The sequence below is a fragment of the Drosophila santomea genome, chromosome 2R (assembly GCF_016746245.2).
Source record: "Drosophila santomea strain STO CAGO 1482 chromosome 2R, Prin_Dsan_1.1, whole genome shotgun sequence".
NCBI lineage: Eukaryota > Metazoa > Arthropoda > Insecta > Diptera > Drosophilidae > Drosophila > Drosophila santomea.
The window spans coordinates 3,566,112-3,585,402 of NC_053017.2; the positions used below are offsets into that span (position 1 = coordinate 3,566,112).

Below are 19,291 nucleotides of genomic sequence, written 5' to 3' on the forward strand. Positions count from 1 at the left end.
ATTCATGTTGCCGCGCCCACTCTAACGCCCACAAACCGCCCAAAACTGCCACCTCCACACTTTTGAAAAATGTTTTGAAATTTTTTCATTTTTGTATTAGTCTTGTAATTTTCTATCGATTTACCAAAAAACTTTTTGCCACGCCCACTGTAACGCCCTCAAACCGCCCAAAGCTGCTACGCCCACACTTTTGAAAAATGTTTTGATATTTTTTCATTTTTATATTGGTCTTGTAAATTTCTATCGATTTACCAAAAAACTTTTTGCCACGCCCACTATAACGCCTACAAACCGCCAAAAATTGTGGTTAAGACGCTCCTTCTCCCTTCCACTAGCTGAGTAACGGGTATCAGATAGTCGGGGAACTCGACTATAGCGTTCTCTCTTGTTTTATATAAAATTTGTATTATTATTTTTTTTTAACTTACATAATTATGTTAATAATTAATAATTACAATTAGAGGACCTTCTAAATTAATATATAATTGAAAAAGATGCTAGTATTTTTTCAAAAACTGTGTGTACGCAAAACAGGGTTCGGCTCATACCGGAATATGCAATATGCAATAAGCAATCCGCAAATTTCGTCTTGATTCAGCTTACAAATCACTTAAAACATTCAAATACTTCCAAAAATGTCTTACTAATCAAATTTCTTAGTAAATGAACTAAAATGATTTGGCCTAATATATACCACACCTATTTTACCATTAACATTAAATTGGTAGTTATTCATATATGTATGTATACCGCTTTAACTGGGAACCGTGACACTCACTTTTGATCACCAAGGCAACTTAACCAAAACAAAGACCAACCCTCAACCACAGTTGCTATTGATTGACAACATTTAATGTGTTAGGGACTGTGTGACAAGAATGACTTCTAAAAGCAGTGCTAACGGAACGCAAATATTACCGGAGCCTGTTTCCGAACATGCAGCAGTGCCGCCACCCCCACCCACGGCGGCGGGAAGACCCAGACCCCCAACATCACAACTTTTTTCAGTGAGTTTTGAAATAGATAAATTTTTTACGCTGTGTAACTCCTGTAATTCAGCGCGGCAATCTGGTTAGTAGTCGGGCTACAGGAGGTGATAAATCAGGTCTTGCAAGACCGTCAACAGCCGTTCGGGCTGTGGGCTACGCGGCTAATTGCGGGTCTGCTCATCAAAGGTTCGAACAATTTTTCCTGGAGAAGGCGAAGCAACAAACACTCTCGTCAGCAAACGCTGGGGATGCCATTAAGGAAGTAAAGTGAGTATTTTTCTTTTTTCAGCTGAGTGTTGCACAAAAGAAGTTGTAAAAAGGATAAAAAATTTAAAGTATAATAGAACTAATAATAGAAGTACTAAGATTTGTCAAAAAAATTATTATATTGTTAGACAAGAGAAAACGCTATAGCCGAGTGAGATGTACAAGTTTCAAAATATATTTCATATGCCCGAAAAGAAATTGGCAAAAAAAACTATTAAAATCAAAAAAATAAAAACCGTGTTGATTCGGCTTGTGGGCGTTGGCAAAACGTTTTTGGCATATAGATATAAACCAAAATGCACATTGTTCGAAAGTGTTGGCGTGGCAGTTTTGCGAGGCTGGTAGGCCTGGCTAAAACTGTTTTGGAAAAAAATACAAATTTACGGTTCTATGAAAATTTAAAAAATATATACAAACATTTTTCAAAAGCGTGTCTCTGCATGCTTAGAATCAATTTTTAGCTTTTATAGTTCCCGACATAGATAATCCTGATCAAGAAATTTGGCAAAACGATAGAAAATGCAAAATATCAAACCATTTTTTAAAAGGATGGGACTGGCAGTTTTGGACGTTTTTGGCGGCTTGTGGGGGTAAGAGTGGGCGTGGCAACATGAATAAATCGACAAACGTTTGCGGCGTCTTTTTGGAACGCGCACAAATCGCCCAAAAGTCCAAAGAATGTTTTGATATTTTTAACATTTTTGTTAGTCTTGTAAATTTCTCTCGATTTGCCAAATATCTTTTTGCTACGCCCACTCTAACGCCCACAACCCGCCTATATCTGCAGTTTTAAAAAATGTTTTGATACTTTTTCTCACCATAAAATGTTGGTGCTAAAATTTCTTCTTCGCAGTTCCACTAGCTGAGTAACGCTTTAGTTCCATAGTCGGAGAACTCTAATATTTGACCGATGGGCCAACAATATTTGGGCTATTGAGTTCTTTCTTTTCTTTTTCTATTACCTTCACATATGTATTTTAATGTATTTTAAAATTGATTAAGTATTCGATTGGGCCCAATCATTCGTTTTCGTTTTTAGGTGCTCTGGTTTTGGAAAAATTTTTGTTATCGGAATGTTATGTTTCTCATCTCTTCTGGCAGCTCAAACAGCATCCTTTTAACTTTAGTCACCACATACTACGTGGAAAAATGCCTTTTATATTTGCCATTGCTTGTTTTGAAGCCAGGAGAAGGCAGAAATATGAGGGCTTGAGAAAATCAAGAGCTGCCACTTTTAATTCCGATATTCGCAATTTTACTGCACTTTGACCATTCAGTAATTAGGTTAAATAGCATTATTTAAAAACACCCTCCTTTAAACTAATTAATCAATTCTTTTATATTTTATAAGTAGTATTATAAGTAATTTATAAGTAGTATTTTATAAGAAACGAAACTGTTTCGTTTCACCAACAGTATGGCAACCTTCACTATAGCTTTTGACGACGTTACCAAATCGAAAATTTCTGTTTTTTTCCCTTAGTAAATAATATCTGATTTGATAAAGGCATTTACTTTTCATTTCGGCCAGACAAAAGTGCCCGTTTTACAAATCAAAAACTCTTAGGAATTCGAAAACCGAAGCACAAATTTTTTTAATTTAAAATGGATATCGTAAAATTCTTTCGAATTCGATTACCGGAGCATGCCTGCATACCTTTAAGTAATCATGCGGCAGCAAAGACGTCCCAGAGAATCAAACAAAGATATAAACGAAACTAAAAATTTTTTTGCATGGTAGGAATTCGAGCACTGTTTAAAACGCTGTCAACTAAGCACTTGATGATACTTCACATTGAATCTGAAGTTATCCGTGGCTGCCTGCCAACACATTCCTAAATTCTTTAGCTCAGCGCTACCCCATCCGACGCACTTTGCTCGTCCAAGTGGAACCAAAGCCGTCTCCACTTCTAGTAAGCTGAGAGAACTCAACTACATCATTTGCTTGTACATTTGCTTGTCCACATAGTAAACACATAATAATAGTCGATTATGGCGCTGACTGCTCTCCGATCCGAGTAACCAAACTGTTTGGCATTTACTGTATTGGCTTAATTTGCAGCGTTTTGGCGAACAGCATGCTCCAAAAGTCATTACGTTCATCTCGTAGGAACTAGAATCCCTGTCGTCATCGCCGTTTATCCACATCTATCCTGTGATTACCAAAAATTCATATCGCACTTTCCAGGTGGCAATGGTTTATAATGCGTCCTTTTGTCTATCGGCCATGGTCAGAGCCTGCGTAAGCTTTCTGCTCTGTGCAGAAGGTGAATATGCCTCTGACGACATCGATTAAATTGACACTCACCATTCGAGTTGCAGGATCTAGTCATTACTTCGTAGATATGTAAAGCCCTGTCTCTATTGATCTATTTAACTTCGTCTTGTTCTTCACAAATTGGACCATATCTGTGGTGACTCTCCATTGCCGTACTTTGTCAACTGAGCACTAAGGTGAACAATGGTTGGGAAGGTTGGAAGGTCGCTTACTGAATAGAGGCTTTGAGCTTACACACACGAGCTTAAAGCAGCTCAAAGAAGCTGGGTCCGCAAAAATCAAATTTTTGAAATTTGAAAGGTGGAATCGTTTGACCATCGTTTGACCATGTTTGACCACCAATTACTTTTTTTTGACCACGTCCAGTTTTGAAAATATGGAATTTCGAAAATTTTTGAACTTCAAAAGTTTTTTAACTTTTTTTTTTTTAAATCGCAATAACTTCGTTTGACTACCCTTTAGAATTTTGAAAAAACTTTTAGTTTAGAAAATATTAGCACTTAAGCATTTTTCATACCTCAAAACTAAATATTTTCAAAAAAAATCGTTTGACCATCCTTTAAAAATGCATTCTATCGTTTGACCACCCTTCAAAAATGATTTTTTTCGTTTGCTTACCCTTAAAAAAAATAAAAACGTTTTCCCACCTCTTAAAACTAAATATTTTCAAAAAAAATCGTTTGATCATCCTTTAAAATTGCATTCTATCGTTTGACCACCCTTCAAAAATTATTTTTTTCGTTTGCTTACCCTTAAAAAAAATATTTTCAAACAAAATTTAAATAAATCTCATAATTTAGGCAAAATACTCTCTCTTTCTCTTTCTTACTCCCAAGAAACGAATAAAGACCGGAGGTGTATTTGCATAGAACCAACACATGCATATAAATAAAACACAAATACACGTTTTCGGTTCTGCACTGAAAAAATCAAATTGAATAAAAAATGAAATATGGTAAAGCAAACACAATTGTTTTTTTTCTGGTTCATATAAAATTACTTTCAGTAAGCTGTGGCGCCAATTCACACGCACACGTGGTATTTGCCGCATTGACAATGCATAAATACGTACATATTACAAAAACATTATTGTGTATTCTGCTTATTCCTCACTAGTTCCTTATGCTGAGCAACAATAATTTCATATGCGTAACAGTTACTTCGCTGTCCGACTGAAAAGCTACATAGCTAAAAATCAGTCGTACGTTTCGTTGCTAGCAAATTGGTTTACATACATACAATAGCAGAACCGAAAATGTGTATGTGTGTTTTATTTATATGAATATGTTGGTTATATGCAATGACACCTCTGGCCTTTGATCGTTTTTTGGGAGTAAGAAAGAGAAAGAGTGAGTATTTTGCCTAAATTATGAGATTTATTTAAATTTTGTTTGAAAATATTTTTTTAAGGGTAAGCAAACGAAAAAAATAATTTTTGATTTTTTGAAGGGTGGTCAAACGATAGAATGCAATTTTAAAGGATGGTCAAACGATTTTTTTTGAAAATATTTAGTTTTAAGAGGTGGGAAAACGTTTTTATTTTTTTTTAAGGGTAAGCAAACGAAAAAAATAATTTTTGAAGGGTGGTCAATCGATAGAATGCATTTTTAAAGGATGGTCAAACGATTTTTTTTTTAAATATTTAGTTTTGAGGTATGCAAAATGCTTAATTGCTTAAGTGCTTATATTTTCTAAACTAAAAGTTTTTTCAAAATTCTAAAGGGTGGTCAAACGTGGTCAAACGAAGTTATTGCGATTAAAAAAAAAAAGTTCAACTTTTTGAAGTTCGAAAATTTTCGCTGTTTAAAGCGTATCATCTTCGACAGGTTGCATTACGAAGTTGGAGGCACCTTATGAATACTGCACAGCTGGCTAAGTATAAGTTCCTCTGGTCGGCCATACCTAAAACGCAAATGATCCAAGAGATCTCCAGTGCGTGATTCTTTAGCACCATCAGCAAGCGTTGGCTTTTTCCAGTAAACGCTCAATGCTCAAACGCTGACCTCCAAATCCTGTCCTATCTGGAATGGGCGATATCCATGCTTGTCACGTTGCTGGTTTCCACGCTGTTGGCGACCCTGGCAAACTTTTCAAACTGAAATCGACTGCCCGCCTGCTCTCAACCGCAAATCCCCCTTGTAGTAGTTGTATTCACTAAAATCTATTTTCTTAACGGCCGATACCCACTTCGCTGATATATATATGTCGAATTACGTTCAGGATCCATAGGGGCACAGCGCGTTTCGTTCTTTACGGTAGCGACGATCGATCAAGACTAACTCATCGTCATCAAACTACTACCTCTTTTTATATGATTCCTTGAACCGCACTCGACGACGATGTCGCGCCACATTTGTGGTAACTCTTGCACGCGCCACCGTCGCCTTGCTCCAATGGTTCCTCGAAACGAAGGAACAGAGAGACGAGCAAATTCAAATACTACGAAATTAGAAGTTGTCCGACGCTCAAACTCTAATACTAAGAATTTATAAGTTCTCTGGCGACCAAATTCTAATACTAAGAATAATCAAGAATATTCCATTCTCCGACACGGCCATCCTGACTCTAACACGACCTCGTGTATAAAGTTCCATAATTCAAGTTACTCTTATTCATTTATTTTTATTTTTTTTGTCCATAGCACAATAAACTTTATTTCCTTAATTAGTTATCCTTTAACATTATAGTGACAAACCTTCATATTTAAACATAATCTTTACCATTCTCTTTGATCTTATTTCGTTTCTTTCTTATTTTTCTTTTATTTCATCATTTTACCTTCTTTCTTCAACATTCTTTATTCAACATTAGAATAACTCAATAAAATGCCCTACACGCCATGATCAAAACAGACTCTAGTAAGTTTTGCACTTGTGCTTGCATTATATTGCTTCTAATACTCTTCATTTCATCACCCTTATTGGTGTGCTTCACATTCTTTATTTACTTCAACATTCTCAATATTTTCTTTTTCGCTTTCGTCTTCAACATTTACTTCAACATTCTCAATATTTTCTTTTTCGCTTTCGTCTTCAACATTTACTTCAACATCTTCAATATTTTCTTTTTCACTTTCATCTTCAACATTATTTTCATTTTTACTTTCGAAATTATTATTATAATCATCAAACACATTCAACTCCTCAGGTACTTCCCCTTCTGGCAATTTTCGTAAATCTTTATGCGCATATTTGTATTTTCTTTTATTGGTTAAGGATTTTAAGATGTATCTGTCGCCCTCTAAAACTTGTGTAATTTCAAACGGCCCTTTAAACTTTTGCTTAGTTTGGTTTGATGCCTTTCTTCGCTTTTAAGTAATACAAAATCTCCTACTTGGTGTCTAAGTATTTTTGCCTTGTTTTTATCAAATCGTTCTTTGTCGTAAACTGCAGTGGCTAAAACATTTTTTTCAGCCTGTTCCCTTACGTTTTTCAGATCAACATCATTTTCTAGATCACTAGGTGGAAGTAGGCCTAAAGGCCGAGCTACCCTTCCCAATAACATTTCTAAAGGACTAGCCCTTGTTACACGGTTAGTTGTACAATTAATTGCTAACTGTACATCTCCTAGCACACCCTGCCAAGACTGCGTTCCTGTCTCTGCCGCCGTTAACACATTTTCAACGTGCTCATTGTCCGTTCCACTTGACCGTTAGCCCGACTAGCACCGGTGGCAATCAAGTGCAAGTTTATTTTGTGATCAGAACAGAATTGACTAAACTTCGCTCCGGTAAAACACCTTCCCTGGTCAGCTATTATTCGGTTTGGTACTCCAAACAATGAAACAGAGGATTTAACAGCGTTTATACAATTCTCACTGTCCAACTTAAGGGTATGATATAGATAGACATACTTAGTAAACGCGTCTACCTGAACAATAATGTACTCCTTCTGGTCACTCTTGCCAATTAATTTCCCTGTTATGTCGATGTGGATGGTGTGCCAAGGAATATTAATTTTCGGGATTGGATGCAGTTCAGCCTGAATTTTTCCTGAGGTGGATTTGGACATTTTACAAGTGATGCAATTGTCAACGAATTTTCGGATGTATTTTGACATATTATCGAACCAATAAAAATCGTAAACTTTATCAAGTGTCTTTTCAAAGCCTAAATGCATTATTGACTCGTGAACTTGGTTTATGACAGACCATCTGAACGCACGTGGCACTGCTGGTAAACAACGTGTTCTGCCATTTCTCTGTATTTTCCGATAAAGAACTTCTGCCCTTAGTTCATAGGTTTTTGCGATATCTTCAGCAAGAGAAAACTCTTTTAATCTATTCACTATGTCAGAGTCTCGCCGCTGTTCAGCAATGAGCCAATTGCTAGAAATTTCGGCCAAATTAACTCTCTTCTCTTCAGTAACCTTAGCGGCAGAAGTTGGCTTTGTAGATATGGGATTTCTCGACAAAAAATCAACATGGGCCATTCTTTTTCCTTCTCTGTATTGAATATCGAATGTAAATGACTGTAAATAAGCCCACCAGCGCTGCGCTCTAGGGGTCAAATCTTGTTTATTTCTTGAGGCCTTTAGTGAGTTACAGTCGGTAAAAACAGTAAAGTTCCTACCCAACAAATAATGTCGAAATGTTTAATAGCGTTTACTACTGCTAAGGTTTCCAGCTCATATGAGTGGTATGTGGACTCTGCAGGTGAAGTAGTTTTACTATAGTATTCTATTACTTGGGGTTTGTTATCAATTTTGTGCAATAAGATTGCACCATATCCACTGCAACTTGCATCTGTATGCAGCTCAATTGGATAGTTGGGGTCAAAAATAACAAGGACTGGTTTATCAGTAAGGGTAAAAATAACAGTCCTCCGTATTTCTTCATGTTCTGTTTTCCAAATAAATTTATTTTTCTCTGAAGTTAAGAAATATAACGGTTTCATCAACTGCGAAAATCCCTTTATAAATTGTCGGAAATAGGATGCCAATCCAATAAATTGCCTAAGTGACGTAACTGACTGTGGAGGCGGAAGAGCAGTCAATGCTACAATTTTCCGAGGGTTTGGACGAATTTCCCCAGCACTAACACAGAAACCTAAATATTGAACCGATGTTTTTAAGAAAGAGCACTTTGTTATGTTAATTGAAAACCCAGCATCTATCAAAATATTTAAAACAATCTCTAACCTTTCTAAAACCTCACATTGATTTGCAGCAGTTATCATAATGTCATCCATATAGACAATGACAATATCGTTTTGCATGTGATCATCCCCAATTACATAAAACAAAATCGTCAATTTTAACGTTACTTAGAATTTGTACCGTACTACATATCCCATTACTGCCTATGCCTTTTAACATAACAATATTATTCAATCTTTTACCAGAAAATTTCGTACTTATCTTTTCTTTCATCAGTGAACATTCTGCTCCGGAATCAAAGGTGACTTCAAAAATTTTGCCTTTATGGTTCATATATCCCTTAGGTACTGCAACGCTGCACTGCTCCACTCGCTTTTCCCGGATGAATGTCTTCTTATCAGATTCCTTCTGCGTACATTGGGTAGATATGTGTCCGCGCTCTCCGCACTTGTAGCACGTTACATTTGCTTTTCCACGTTGATGTTCATCGTATCGGTCATGTCGTTCATTATTACTTGCATGCTGTTGTTGTTTCCGGAGTCTGCATTCAAACATCTTATGTCCAAATTTTCCGCAAAAATGACACTCCATCGATAATGGCTTTTGTCGTTTCGGATGAGCCTCAGTTTGTTGCTCCACAAAGCCGCTTTTCCTTTTATTAAAAGTGAACGCTTTTAATTCGGACTGTAAATCTCCTCTGGATTGAACATTCGATGTGAAAGTTAAACGCTGCAGTCGGTTATCAAAGCTTGCCAGCAATGCAAGAGTCACAGATACAGCGATTTCTTTTGTTTCCATTTCACGCCACTTCGTTGTAAGTTCTGTGACCATACGGCTTGCATGAGTTGCGAGACATTCGCCATCAGTCGGTCGCTTTGTCAGCATATTTAAAAACATTGCGGCTGGTGTTTCCTTTGTGTCAAAGCGTTGTATAAATATTTCCTTGAATTCGAGCCAGGTTATATCGGCGTAACACACTTGGGATAGCCATTGCGAAGCACTACCCTCCAATGCAGAACTTAAGGCCACTACCAACGCACTGCCTTTTAATGGATTTTCTTTCAAAATAATTTCAACTGTAGTACACCATGATGAAGCGATGGCGCCAGTCTTATCTGGGTTATATTTGGGAAGTTGAACCGATTTACTTTGCACTGAGTCAGGGGTCGTTGTTTGTATGGCCCGCACTAGTTCAATTAAGTTTTTATTTTGTAGTTCCAATATGGCACGCCATGGTCCATCTACTGATGAAGGTAGAGGGCCGGATCCCACTTCTGATGTCGAATTACGTTCAGGATCCATAGGGGCACAGCGCGTTTCGTTCTTTACGGTAGCGACGATCTATCAAGACTAACTCATTGTCCTCAAACTACTACCTCTTTTTATATGATTCCTTGAACCGCACTCGACGACGATGTCGCGCCACATTTGTGGTAACTCTTGCACCGCTACACAGGCGACGCGCCACCGTCGCCTTGCTCCAATGGTTCCTCGAAACGAAGGAACAGAGAGACGAGCAAATTCAAATACTACGAAATTAGAAGTTGTCCGACGCTCAAACTCTAATACTAAGAATTTATAAGTTCTCTGACGACCAAATTCTAATACTAAGAATAATCAAGAATATTCCATTCTCCGACATATATTTCTGCATTCCTCTTCTCCAGCATCTTAACATCAATAGTTCTCTTTATTTGCTGTACTTTTGTATGTGGCCATGACAAGGAAGTATTTCTGAAAAACTTTCTATCAACCATGTCCTCCAGGTCATGTGGTTCGATATAAGCCACTTCATAGCATGGCAAACCATGCGAGGGTTTTCTTCGCCGTGAAATTGGAAGTACCGTTCCCTAACCCATTTTGCGCGGGCCAGAAACACATTTCTTACCCAATAGATCTAGTTTTGTATTAAAAATGTAGTATGGATTGCTTAAAAATCTAATCGAATCAGAAAAGTTTGGCCGACTAACCAACTTATCAACTTCAAATAAAGATGGCTTCAAACATTGTTCTTCTGTTGTCTAGGAAGGGTCAGTTAATCAGCATTAGTTTACTGGAACAAGGAGGTAATACTAATAAAATGAATAAGGATTTTGTTACGTTAGGATCATCATTGACTATGGGCGAAATGTGATCGGAAAATTTTAGAATCGGGCTTAAAAGAACCCTAAGATCATCAACACGAGTAACGTGTAGCGACGGGTGCTGTGCCAAAACTCCGAGAATCGGTACTTGCGGGAACACGCTATAGGATCCGGCTTTGCTCGTCGGCTTCGGGGTGTTGTTCTTGTCTGCACCGATTCAAACACGGGCCACCCTTTGTTATTAAATTGGTCGAAAATTGAGCGTGCTAAGACAAAAGAATGATCAATAAATAAATAACCGGTAAAATAGAATAAAAAATTCGCAAAAGCAGTTTAAGAAATAGGAAAAATTATAAGATATTCAGAGATGCGAACCGCGGCTGTTATTTGGGTAGCGTTGTGCCCTCTCATCCTATAATCACGCGCCTTAGAGCGAGGGTTTAGAGTTTAAACATCCATTATTTATTCTTATTGTCTATACTCGATAGTCTATGGTAATTTTTAGAATAAAGAAAGACTGGAGAAGAAATCAGGTAATCAAGAAAATGATTTCCTTTTTATTTCTCATTCATTTATTCTATTAATTATACATTTACATTTACATTTTACAGATATTCCTACTTTATATGTTTTTCATTATAATATATAACTTGCGTCCGTCACATTATAATTTATCGACTTTATCGACTTTAGTCGTTTTCAACTAGACTTTTGTGATTATCACGCTAATTAAATACTCCAAACCATAATCTTTTAACTTCAATCAGAGTAGCTTTATCTTTACGTTAGTCGAGGCAAGTTTTCTGTAAGAGACGGCGGAAAATTCTTAATCTATTTTTAACAACTCACTCGGCACGAAAAGGTATTTTAAAGGGAATTCCCTAACAACTCTCTTATTAGCCATAGCTTGGGAGATCTTGCCTTGACCTACGCAATTAATGGTATTACTTACTTGCTAGTAAAAAGAATCACATTTTAAAGCAGAAATTTATACATGAATTTAACCAAGGGCAGGCCATTAGTGGTTGTCCTGGGGACCGAATTTATCGGGTCACATTTAAACTGGTTCACAACATAAGTTAACTTAAAAAAAACTGACTATCGAGTACAATGTTTTATCCGGGACACTCTCGTCGGGGCAAGGCAGGATCGCAGACGAAGACCATATCACCCTGGTGTATAGGCTTCGTTCTTCGGCACGACTTTTCGCGGCAAACCAGCGTAGGCAGATACTCCACGACCCACCTCCTCCAGAAACGGTCTCGTAGCAGGCTAGCAATCCTCCACTGCTTTCTTGTGGAACCCTTCTTGGGCAGCTCCGCATCCTATCCAGGCGTATCCGGCAGATCATTTGAGTAGGTCATTTGGCGTCAACGGCGCCTACTGGTCCGCATCCACAGGCAAATGAGTGGGCGGACGCGAATTCACGATGTTCTCCGCCTCAATCAAAATACTCTTCAAACATGGTCCCTTGGCGCAACTTCTTTCAGGGTATGACGCAGTACTGCAACATCCGCTCCCACACTCCGACGGGTTCACTGGCCAAATGAAAACCCTTTCTATGCTTCTGCTCGACAACTCACTCTTTTCCATCTCAAAAACGTCACCAAAGCGTCTGGCTTCCCTGTCAGCTTCCGCGAAGTTCTTGTCGTTGTCGCTGCGAAGTCTATGTACTGGCCCTCTACGGCAGACGAAGTTCCTGATCGCAATTATGCAGGAATCCGTTGACAGGTTATGCGCCATCTCCAGATGAATGGCCTTGTCGTCAAGCACGTGAACAAGGAGACCCAACGCTTCTCCTTGTGGTGGGACACAGGCGCCAACAGTGGCTTAAAGTAGTCCAATCCAGTATATTTAAATGGCGATCAACCCGCATCCAAGCTGTCTTTCGGATGGGGCGTCATTATCGGCGGTTTCGGCCGCGCTCGCTGCACCTTGAACTCGTTGCACGCATCACACGCCTCATCTTCGTGACCCATAACCTCGTCTGGATCTCGGCAATTTTAGCATCCAAAATTTGATGCTTCACCTGGCGTGGAAATGTCGCTCTGTGAGACTGTGCCTGTCTGACAGTATTACGAGTTTCCTCGCACAGTACGGTATGCACAGTACAGCATCAATTCTGATGTAAGTTCGCTCTCGGCTTCCGCCGATCTTATCTCTTCGGGGAACGACTCCAGTTGTGCATGTCTGACCAAAAGGTTCTCCGCGGCCTTACATTCTGGTGCAGTAAGGCCGTATTCCTCGAGATCGCTTCTCTGTTTGCGCGCAAACCCTCACCAGCCGATTAAAGCTCGAGACTCTCGTAAACGGGAGAACAGTCGTTTGCCGCAACTAACGCAAACTCACTGGGCACTATTCTTCATCACAGACATCTGGGACTCGTTCAGTTCTATTCTCAGACCCCGGCCAGCTGGCTGCTGCCTGCCTTAAAAATTCAGGTCTACTTAGCCACCTCCTGTCTAAGGTCGACTGCTCTTTGAGAGCATCATCCGCCGCATTGTTGGCTGTAGGCACCCATCTCCATTAAGAAGCCTCGACGACTCCAGAATCTCCGCCACTCGGTTGTCAACAAACTGCTTATACCGGCGCACAGTGGCGCATTAGATACTTTTGGGATATTAAATTCAAATTTTGACGTTGCGTGTGATATCGCATTCGACAGGTAATAGATCAAAAGGGTTGAATTCAAAAAATAATTTAAATTCGTTCAGTATTTTAGAAGTTACATGTGTTCAAAGTTGAACTTTTTTTGGGTTGCAAAAAAAGCTGGTATTTTTTGTAGAAAATTCTGACTTTGCGGTCGATTTTTACGTAAAATATGTAACCGACCGGCTTGGTTATGGTTATGGAAAGGGTCATCAAATCTCGGTAAAACAAAGGTAGAATAAATGTGTAATATTTTTTGCAAGTGCAGGAATACCTGTTTTACCGAAGTAATAATTTACACATATTACTCGTATTACATATTACCCGTTACTCGCAGAGTAAAAGGGTATACTAGATTAGATGAAAAGTATGTAACAGGCAGAAGGAAGCGTTTCCGACCATATAAAGTATATATATTCTTGATCAGGATCAATAGAAACTCGACTATAGCGTTCTCTCTTGTTTTCAACTTTGATGGAGTGGTGGAAGGTGGTGTTTACCCGCTGCCGAGTTCCCGTTCCACTACCCGCTGGCTGCTGATCCGTTCTCGGTATAGGGGTTTAATTCCTTGCGGAATGGTGCATCTTCTCCAGCTTCAATATGGCTGGAGCCCTTCAAAATGGCGTCTCCGACGCCCTGTGACTGCTAGCTTCGGACGTCGATGCTTGGCGTTCCTCGTGACCGTTGGCTGCGGTCTCCGCAAATAACGCTCCACTGCGTCTCCTCGTCAATGGCTGCGACCCGGTTGTACCCCGCTCGGCGCTGGCTGCGCCTTTCTATTTCGCTGGCTGCGACTCTCCTAGCGCTGACTCCGCTCACAAATCCTTCTTGTTGGCCGTCTAAGTCGTCATTGCAGCGCAAGTTGCCATTTCAGTCTCCCTCGGACTGCGAATAAAAACTGTCGTCTCGCAACGGAGTTTCCTTTAACGGCTACTCCACCTTAAATCCCGAAAGAAAGGGACAGACTAACTGGTAGTAGGCTCGTTTTATTTTTCAAGAATTCATAGTTATAACAATTGGAACTGCTCACTGCTCACCGCAGTGTGTCCTTAAAACTATCGCACGACAATGAAAATGCCAAGTTTTCCCTAATTTCCAACGTTTCGATGGCGAAAAACAGTGTGCGTGCACACATTTAGCTAACAAATCCTATTTCATTTAAACTGGTTCAAAACATAAGTTCACTTAAAAATACTGACTATCGATTACAATGTTCGGGGGACAGATGACAACGCCATAACCGATTCCTCGTTCTATTATCTTTATTGGCGTTTTTTTCAAACTGCCGCTACAGGCCGTTACACATGTATTATTCTGTTTTGACTTTCGCATAATCAGGATGGACTTCCGTTTCATTGTATATGTCTCCCTCGGATCCTTCGTTTCCTCTATGCCTAGGATCGCAATGAGGTCTTCAGCCTCGGGATTGGTTAGCTTTATGCTCGGACCTGGCTTGTCTGGGTCGGCTGCTTCCAATAGTGCCCAGAGTTCTGCCAGCATATATGGTAATCATACTCTGCCTTCGCGTAGTATTTACCTGATCTAACCGATAGAGATTTATCATATGCGAATTGGTCATTCTTGGGGCGGTTGATCCAACCATAACTATTTTGTTTTCGTATGTCAATCATGTTTCGGGCGCCAAATGTAATAAACTTATTTATTTGGTCTGCTCGTTACGAAATATGCGCGTCTGCTTCAGTAAATTATTTGTGTTTGTTCCACCAAATTTATATATACACGATTACCTTGTTACCAGTAACAACTCTATGTGGACTACCACCCGTAAGTCTTTTGGACCTTAGGAAGCGTCGCCGTTTTCAGACTACGGTCAAAAGGTGCCCCCAGGGCTTCCGGTCTTTCTTATCTGTGATCTACATTTTATTTTCTGCCTAATTTCTCTATCTACAGAGAAACCCTCTTTTTCCATACTTTTTTCCACGCACTGTGATTTTTACACGCTCATCTGGTGTGTAACTCGCAGCAGGTAGGCCATCCTTACGCACTTAATATTTGCCAACTTTAATATATTTGTCTCACGTAGGGTCGTAAAATAATGCAAAGATATAAATAAATTCGTTCATCGTGCTTTTCAATTTATTGTTTAGTCGTCTTCTCTGACAAATAGCACTCTCTGAAATGCTCGCAATCATAACTTCTGGTAAGATTTTCCCAACATACAGATTCAGCTGTTAATAAGAGAGAACTCGCGTTGAGTTCCACGACTATTTGATACCCGTTACTCAGCTAGTGAAAGTGCAAAGGAAAAAACATCGCTGAAAATGTCTGAAAATGTCCACGGACACCTAACGATACATGGTGCAGATTCGACTAAGTACTTTTTAAAGTTTTTGCGGACGAACTAAAAAAACACTTTGAGCCACTTCACCTCGCGATCTCCGAAAGTGTTAACAGTGGACTTCCTTAATATTTCCTTTCCGGGTGCTTCCAAAATGTCCAGAAGAAACTTAAAGCTTTTACTTTGCAAAAAAGGGCCGGGCCTCAAAAGCAAATTACCTAATTGCCTAAGAAGATAATCCTGTTCCCTGTTCTCCTTTTTAACCAAATTCCGTAAATTCATCATTGATATAGGAAAACCTCAGAATCTTGCAATAACGACTGATAAGGTTGCACCCCATATTCCCAAAAATATTCGAAAGAATATATCTTAGTAGAATTATGTACAGGTTGCCCTTTGAAGAGCGTGCTTTTGACAGGCCTACTCCAGATGTTTTTTGGTTAAGCGGAAAGGAAAAAAGTTAAGCATTAGAATTGTATGCGCTCATATCCGTTCCTCAAGGAAACCAACGGATCCCATTTTATACACCCTCTTCACTTCAGATTTGCATTGTTCTAGTGAACCGAGCCAACTTTTGGCCATCTACGACAATACTGCCTCCGTTGCAAACCTCGATTTCGGATGTTTCACATGATTGCGAGCGCGGTTTGGTATTAAAAAGCCGTAGCAAATGACATCATTTTTATGTTTTCTAATGTTTTGGTTCAAATTTTATATAAATTTTATATCAATGGGTCTCCTACCACGGTTGCAAACACCAGTACACCGTCTGGGTCGTAATCGTTGCTTTCAGATGCAAATGCATTATAAATATGACGTTCTAGCTCTTCTTGATACATTTTCTCGGTCTCCCACGCTGTAGAGTCTTCATTCTGTGTCCTCTGCCTCGTCCAGGCGCCGGTACCGGAAACGTCGTTTGGAGACTCATCCTGTGTAACTAAATCGTAGCAGGTTATTTTGATATTTTTTAGCCGATTTTTCAGCCGATTTGGACAGATGAACACAATTCTGAAACGTCATTCAGTGCTATTTTAGCTGACTCGATATACACCGAAAGAACGCGCTGAAATCGTAGCGCTTTACATTGAAAACAAATATCGTTAAAAAATCTTGTTCATTTTTGAAAATTGGCGCAGTTATTCAATGTTGTACAATTAGATAACGCACCCTGTACATACGTCGTTTTGAGAAATTCAAGTTTTTGCATAAAAACAGTAAAGTTATTCAGTTGACTCTGTTTTTTATACCCGTTACTCGTAGAGTAAAAGGGTATACTAGATTCGTTGAAAAGTATGTAACAGGCAGAAAGAAGCGTTTCCGACCATATATATTCTTGATCACGATCAATAGCCGAGTCGATTTGGCCATGTCCGTCCGTCCGTCCGTCCGTCTGTCTGTCCGTATGAAGGTCGAGATCTCAGGAACTAGAAAGTTGAGATTAGGCATACAGACTCCAGGGACATAGACGCAGCGCAAGTTTGTCGAATCATGCTGCCACGCCCACTCTAACGCCCACAAACCGCCCAAAACTGTCACGCCCACACTTTTGAAAAATGTTTTAAAATTTTTTTTTTTTTTGGTATTAGTCTTGTAAATTTCTATCGATTTGCCAAAAAACTTTTTGCCACGCCCACTCTAACGCCCACAAACCGCCCAAAACTGCCACGCCCACACTTTTGAAAAATGTTTTGATATTTTTTCATTTTTGTATTAGTCTTGTAAATTTCTATCGATTTGCCAAAAAACTTTTTGCCACGCCCACTCTAACGTCCACAAACCGCCAAAAACTGTCAGTGTTGAAGACTCTTCTTCGCACTTTCACTAGCTGAGTAACGGGTATCAGATAGTCGGGGAACTCGACTATAGCGTTCTCTCTTGTTTTTAAATAAATTTCAGGTGGTTCCTATGACACATATATTATAAAGCCTGTTTTATATGCTAGCGAATCAGGAACAAGCAGTGATGGTAGATTGGTAGAATATTAAGTAGCACCCAAAGTCAGAATATTACCAAGATTATATTATATTAAATTATAGCCCCCAAATGAAGTATAAGAATCTGGAGGGAAAAATTGTGAAGCTTTTGGAGTCGTCAATAGTTTTGGCCTGGCATAGCTCCCCCAATCAATTATTGAACTTGGATGCGAAATTGGCCGAGGCATTGAATAAAGCCAAAGAATCATTCTCATTAGATCGAACATTACACCAATTTCGAGACCAGCATGGTGAAAATGTTTACCACAACTTTGATTTGACATATGCGGTAAGATAGACTACAACAGGCATTTATAACTTAATTATATATTACCTATAGGTTTTTTTTAATCTCGCGGAGCAATACGAACGCAATGAGATGCACATCGAGGCCCTTAATACCTACAGCATTATGACCAAGAACAAGATGTTTCCACACGTCAATCAGCTAAAACTAAATATGGGTAACATCTACTACAGCATGGGTATTTTCCAAAAGGCGGTTAAAATGTACCGCATGGCCCTTGATTCGGTACCAAAGAACTTAAGTCAGTTGAGACTTAAGATCCGTGAAAACATTGGAATCCTCTTTATCCGCATGGGCTCCTATTCCGATGCTGCTACTAGCTTTGAATTTATAATGTCGGAGCGGGCAAGCATTAGGTGTAGCATTCACCTCTTACTCTGCTACTTTGCCTTGGGCGATGTGGAGAAGGTAAAGTTGGCCTTTCGAAGACTTTGTGATGTCCAAACCGAAGCAACGGAATCGGATATGGAGAGTGAGACGAATATCATTAAACTGCAACAGCAATCTGAACCGGTTCAACAAACTGGCAAAACTGACATGCACCAGTCTTCAGACAACGAAGAAGTCAGAGGCGTTGTTATTAAGGAAGAAGGTGACGGTTCTTACGAGAAATTAAACGAGGCCGTAAATTTTGTAACAAGAGAAAAACATCGTTATGTTGTCCAAGCTCTTAAGAAAGACGAGCTTGCCATATATACCAATGAACGCCGGAATACCGTTAAAAAATCTATTACAATGATTGTGGATTTAATATCACCTTTTATCGAAGATAACTATAATGATGGTGAGTATGAATGATATTAAGTACAACAGGCCGGATAAAATAACATCTCACGGGCATTATAATTTTGGTCAGAATGTAATCCAGATCATACAATAGCCTAGGCTATTTCCGTGTGTCCGTCTGTTTGTTTTACTAGTCTCTCAGGTTTAAAACACTCTATATATGCGGCGTTTTCTTGTAATAATATTAACTTTATACCTATTTATACAATATAGGATATGGTGAATATGAATCGTCGATTTTATCGTCCTCTCATTGTCGCTCCCGCAGCTACACCGACAAAATGCAAAACTTACTTTTTTAACGAGCAAACAACAACTCTCCTGCCGTCGTGCAGCACTTGGCGCTCGTATCGATGCGCTCTTGCTCATCGTTGATCATTGTCTCCTTCTTCATCTGTAGTGTTTGCCCTTCTCGTTCTCGTTGTCCTTGTTGTTGTCATTTTCGTTGCTTAGGGATCAGCTTGATAATATTGAATGACCTGTCATGTTGCTCTAATAAAAGTTATAAGAAAATAAGAGGCAACGCTATTTAGGTATATATAAATAGCGAAACAGATATTTGA

The 19,291-nt window shown here is 39.2% G+C and overlaps 1 protein-coding gene across 2 annotated transcripts in view; it reads left to right on the forward strand.

The window, feature by feature from the left end:
• The first annotated feature begins 878 nt into the window (after positions 1–878).
• The window catches only part of LOC120447096 (intraflagellar transport protein 88 homolog), a 28,597-nt gene continuing 10,184 nt past the window's right edge, over positions 879–19,291 (forward strand). For both annotated transcript variants that reach the window (XM_039628502.2, XM_039628503.2), the window contains exons 1-4: positions 879–1,007; positions 1,060–1,256; positions 17,699–17,924; positions 17,976–18,726. In XM_039628502.2, coding sequence (XP_039484436.1) covers positions 879–1,007; positions 1,060–1,256; positions 17,699–17,924; positions 17,976–18,726 — 1,303 coding nt within the window. The remainder of the gene's footprint in view (positions 1,008–1,059; positions 1,257–17,698; positions 17,925–17,975; positions 18,727–19,291) is intronic.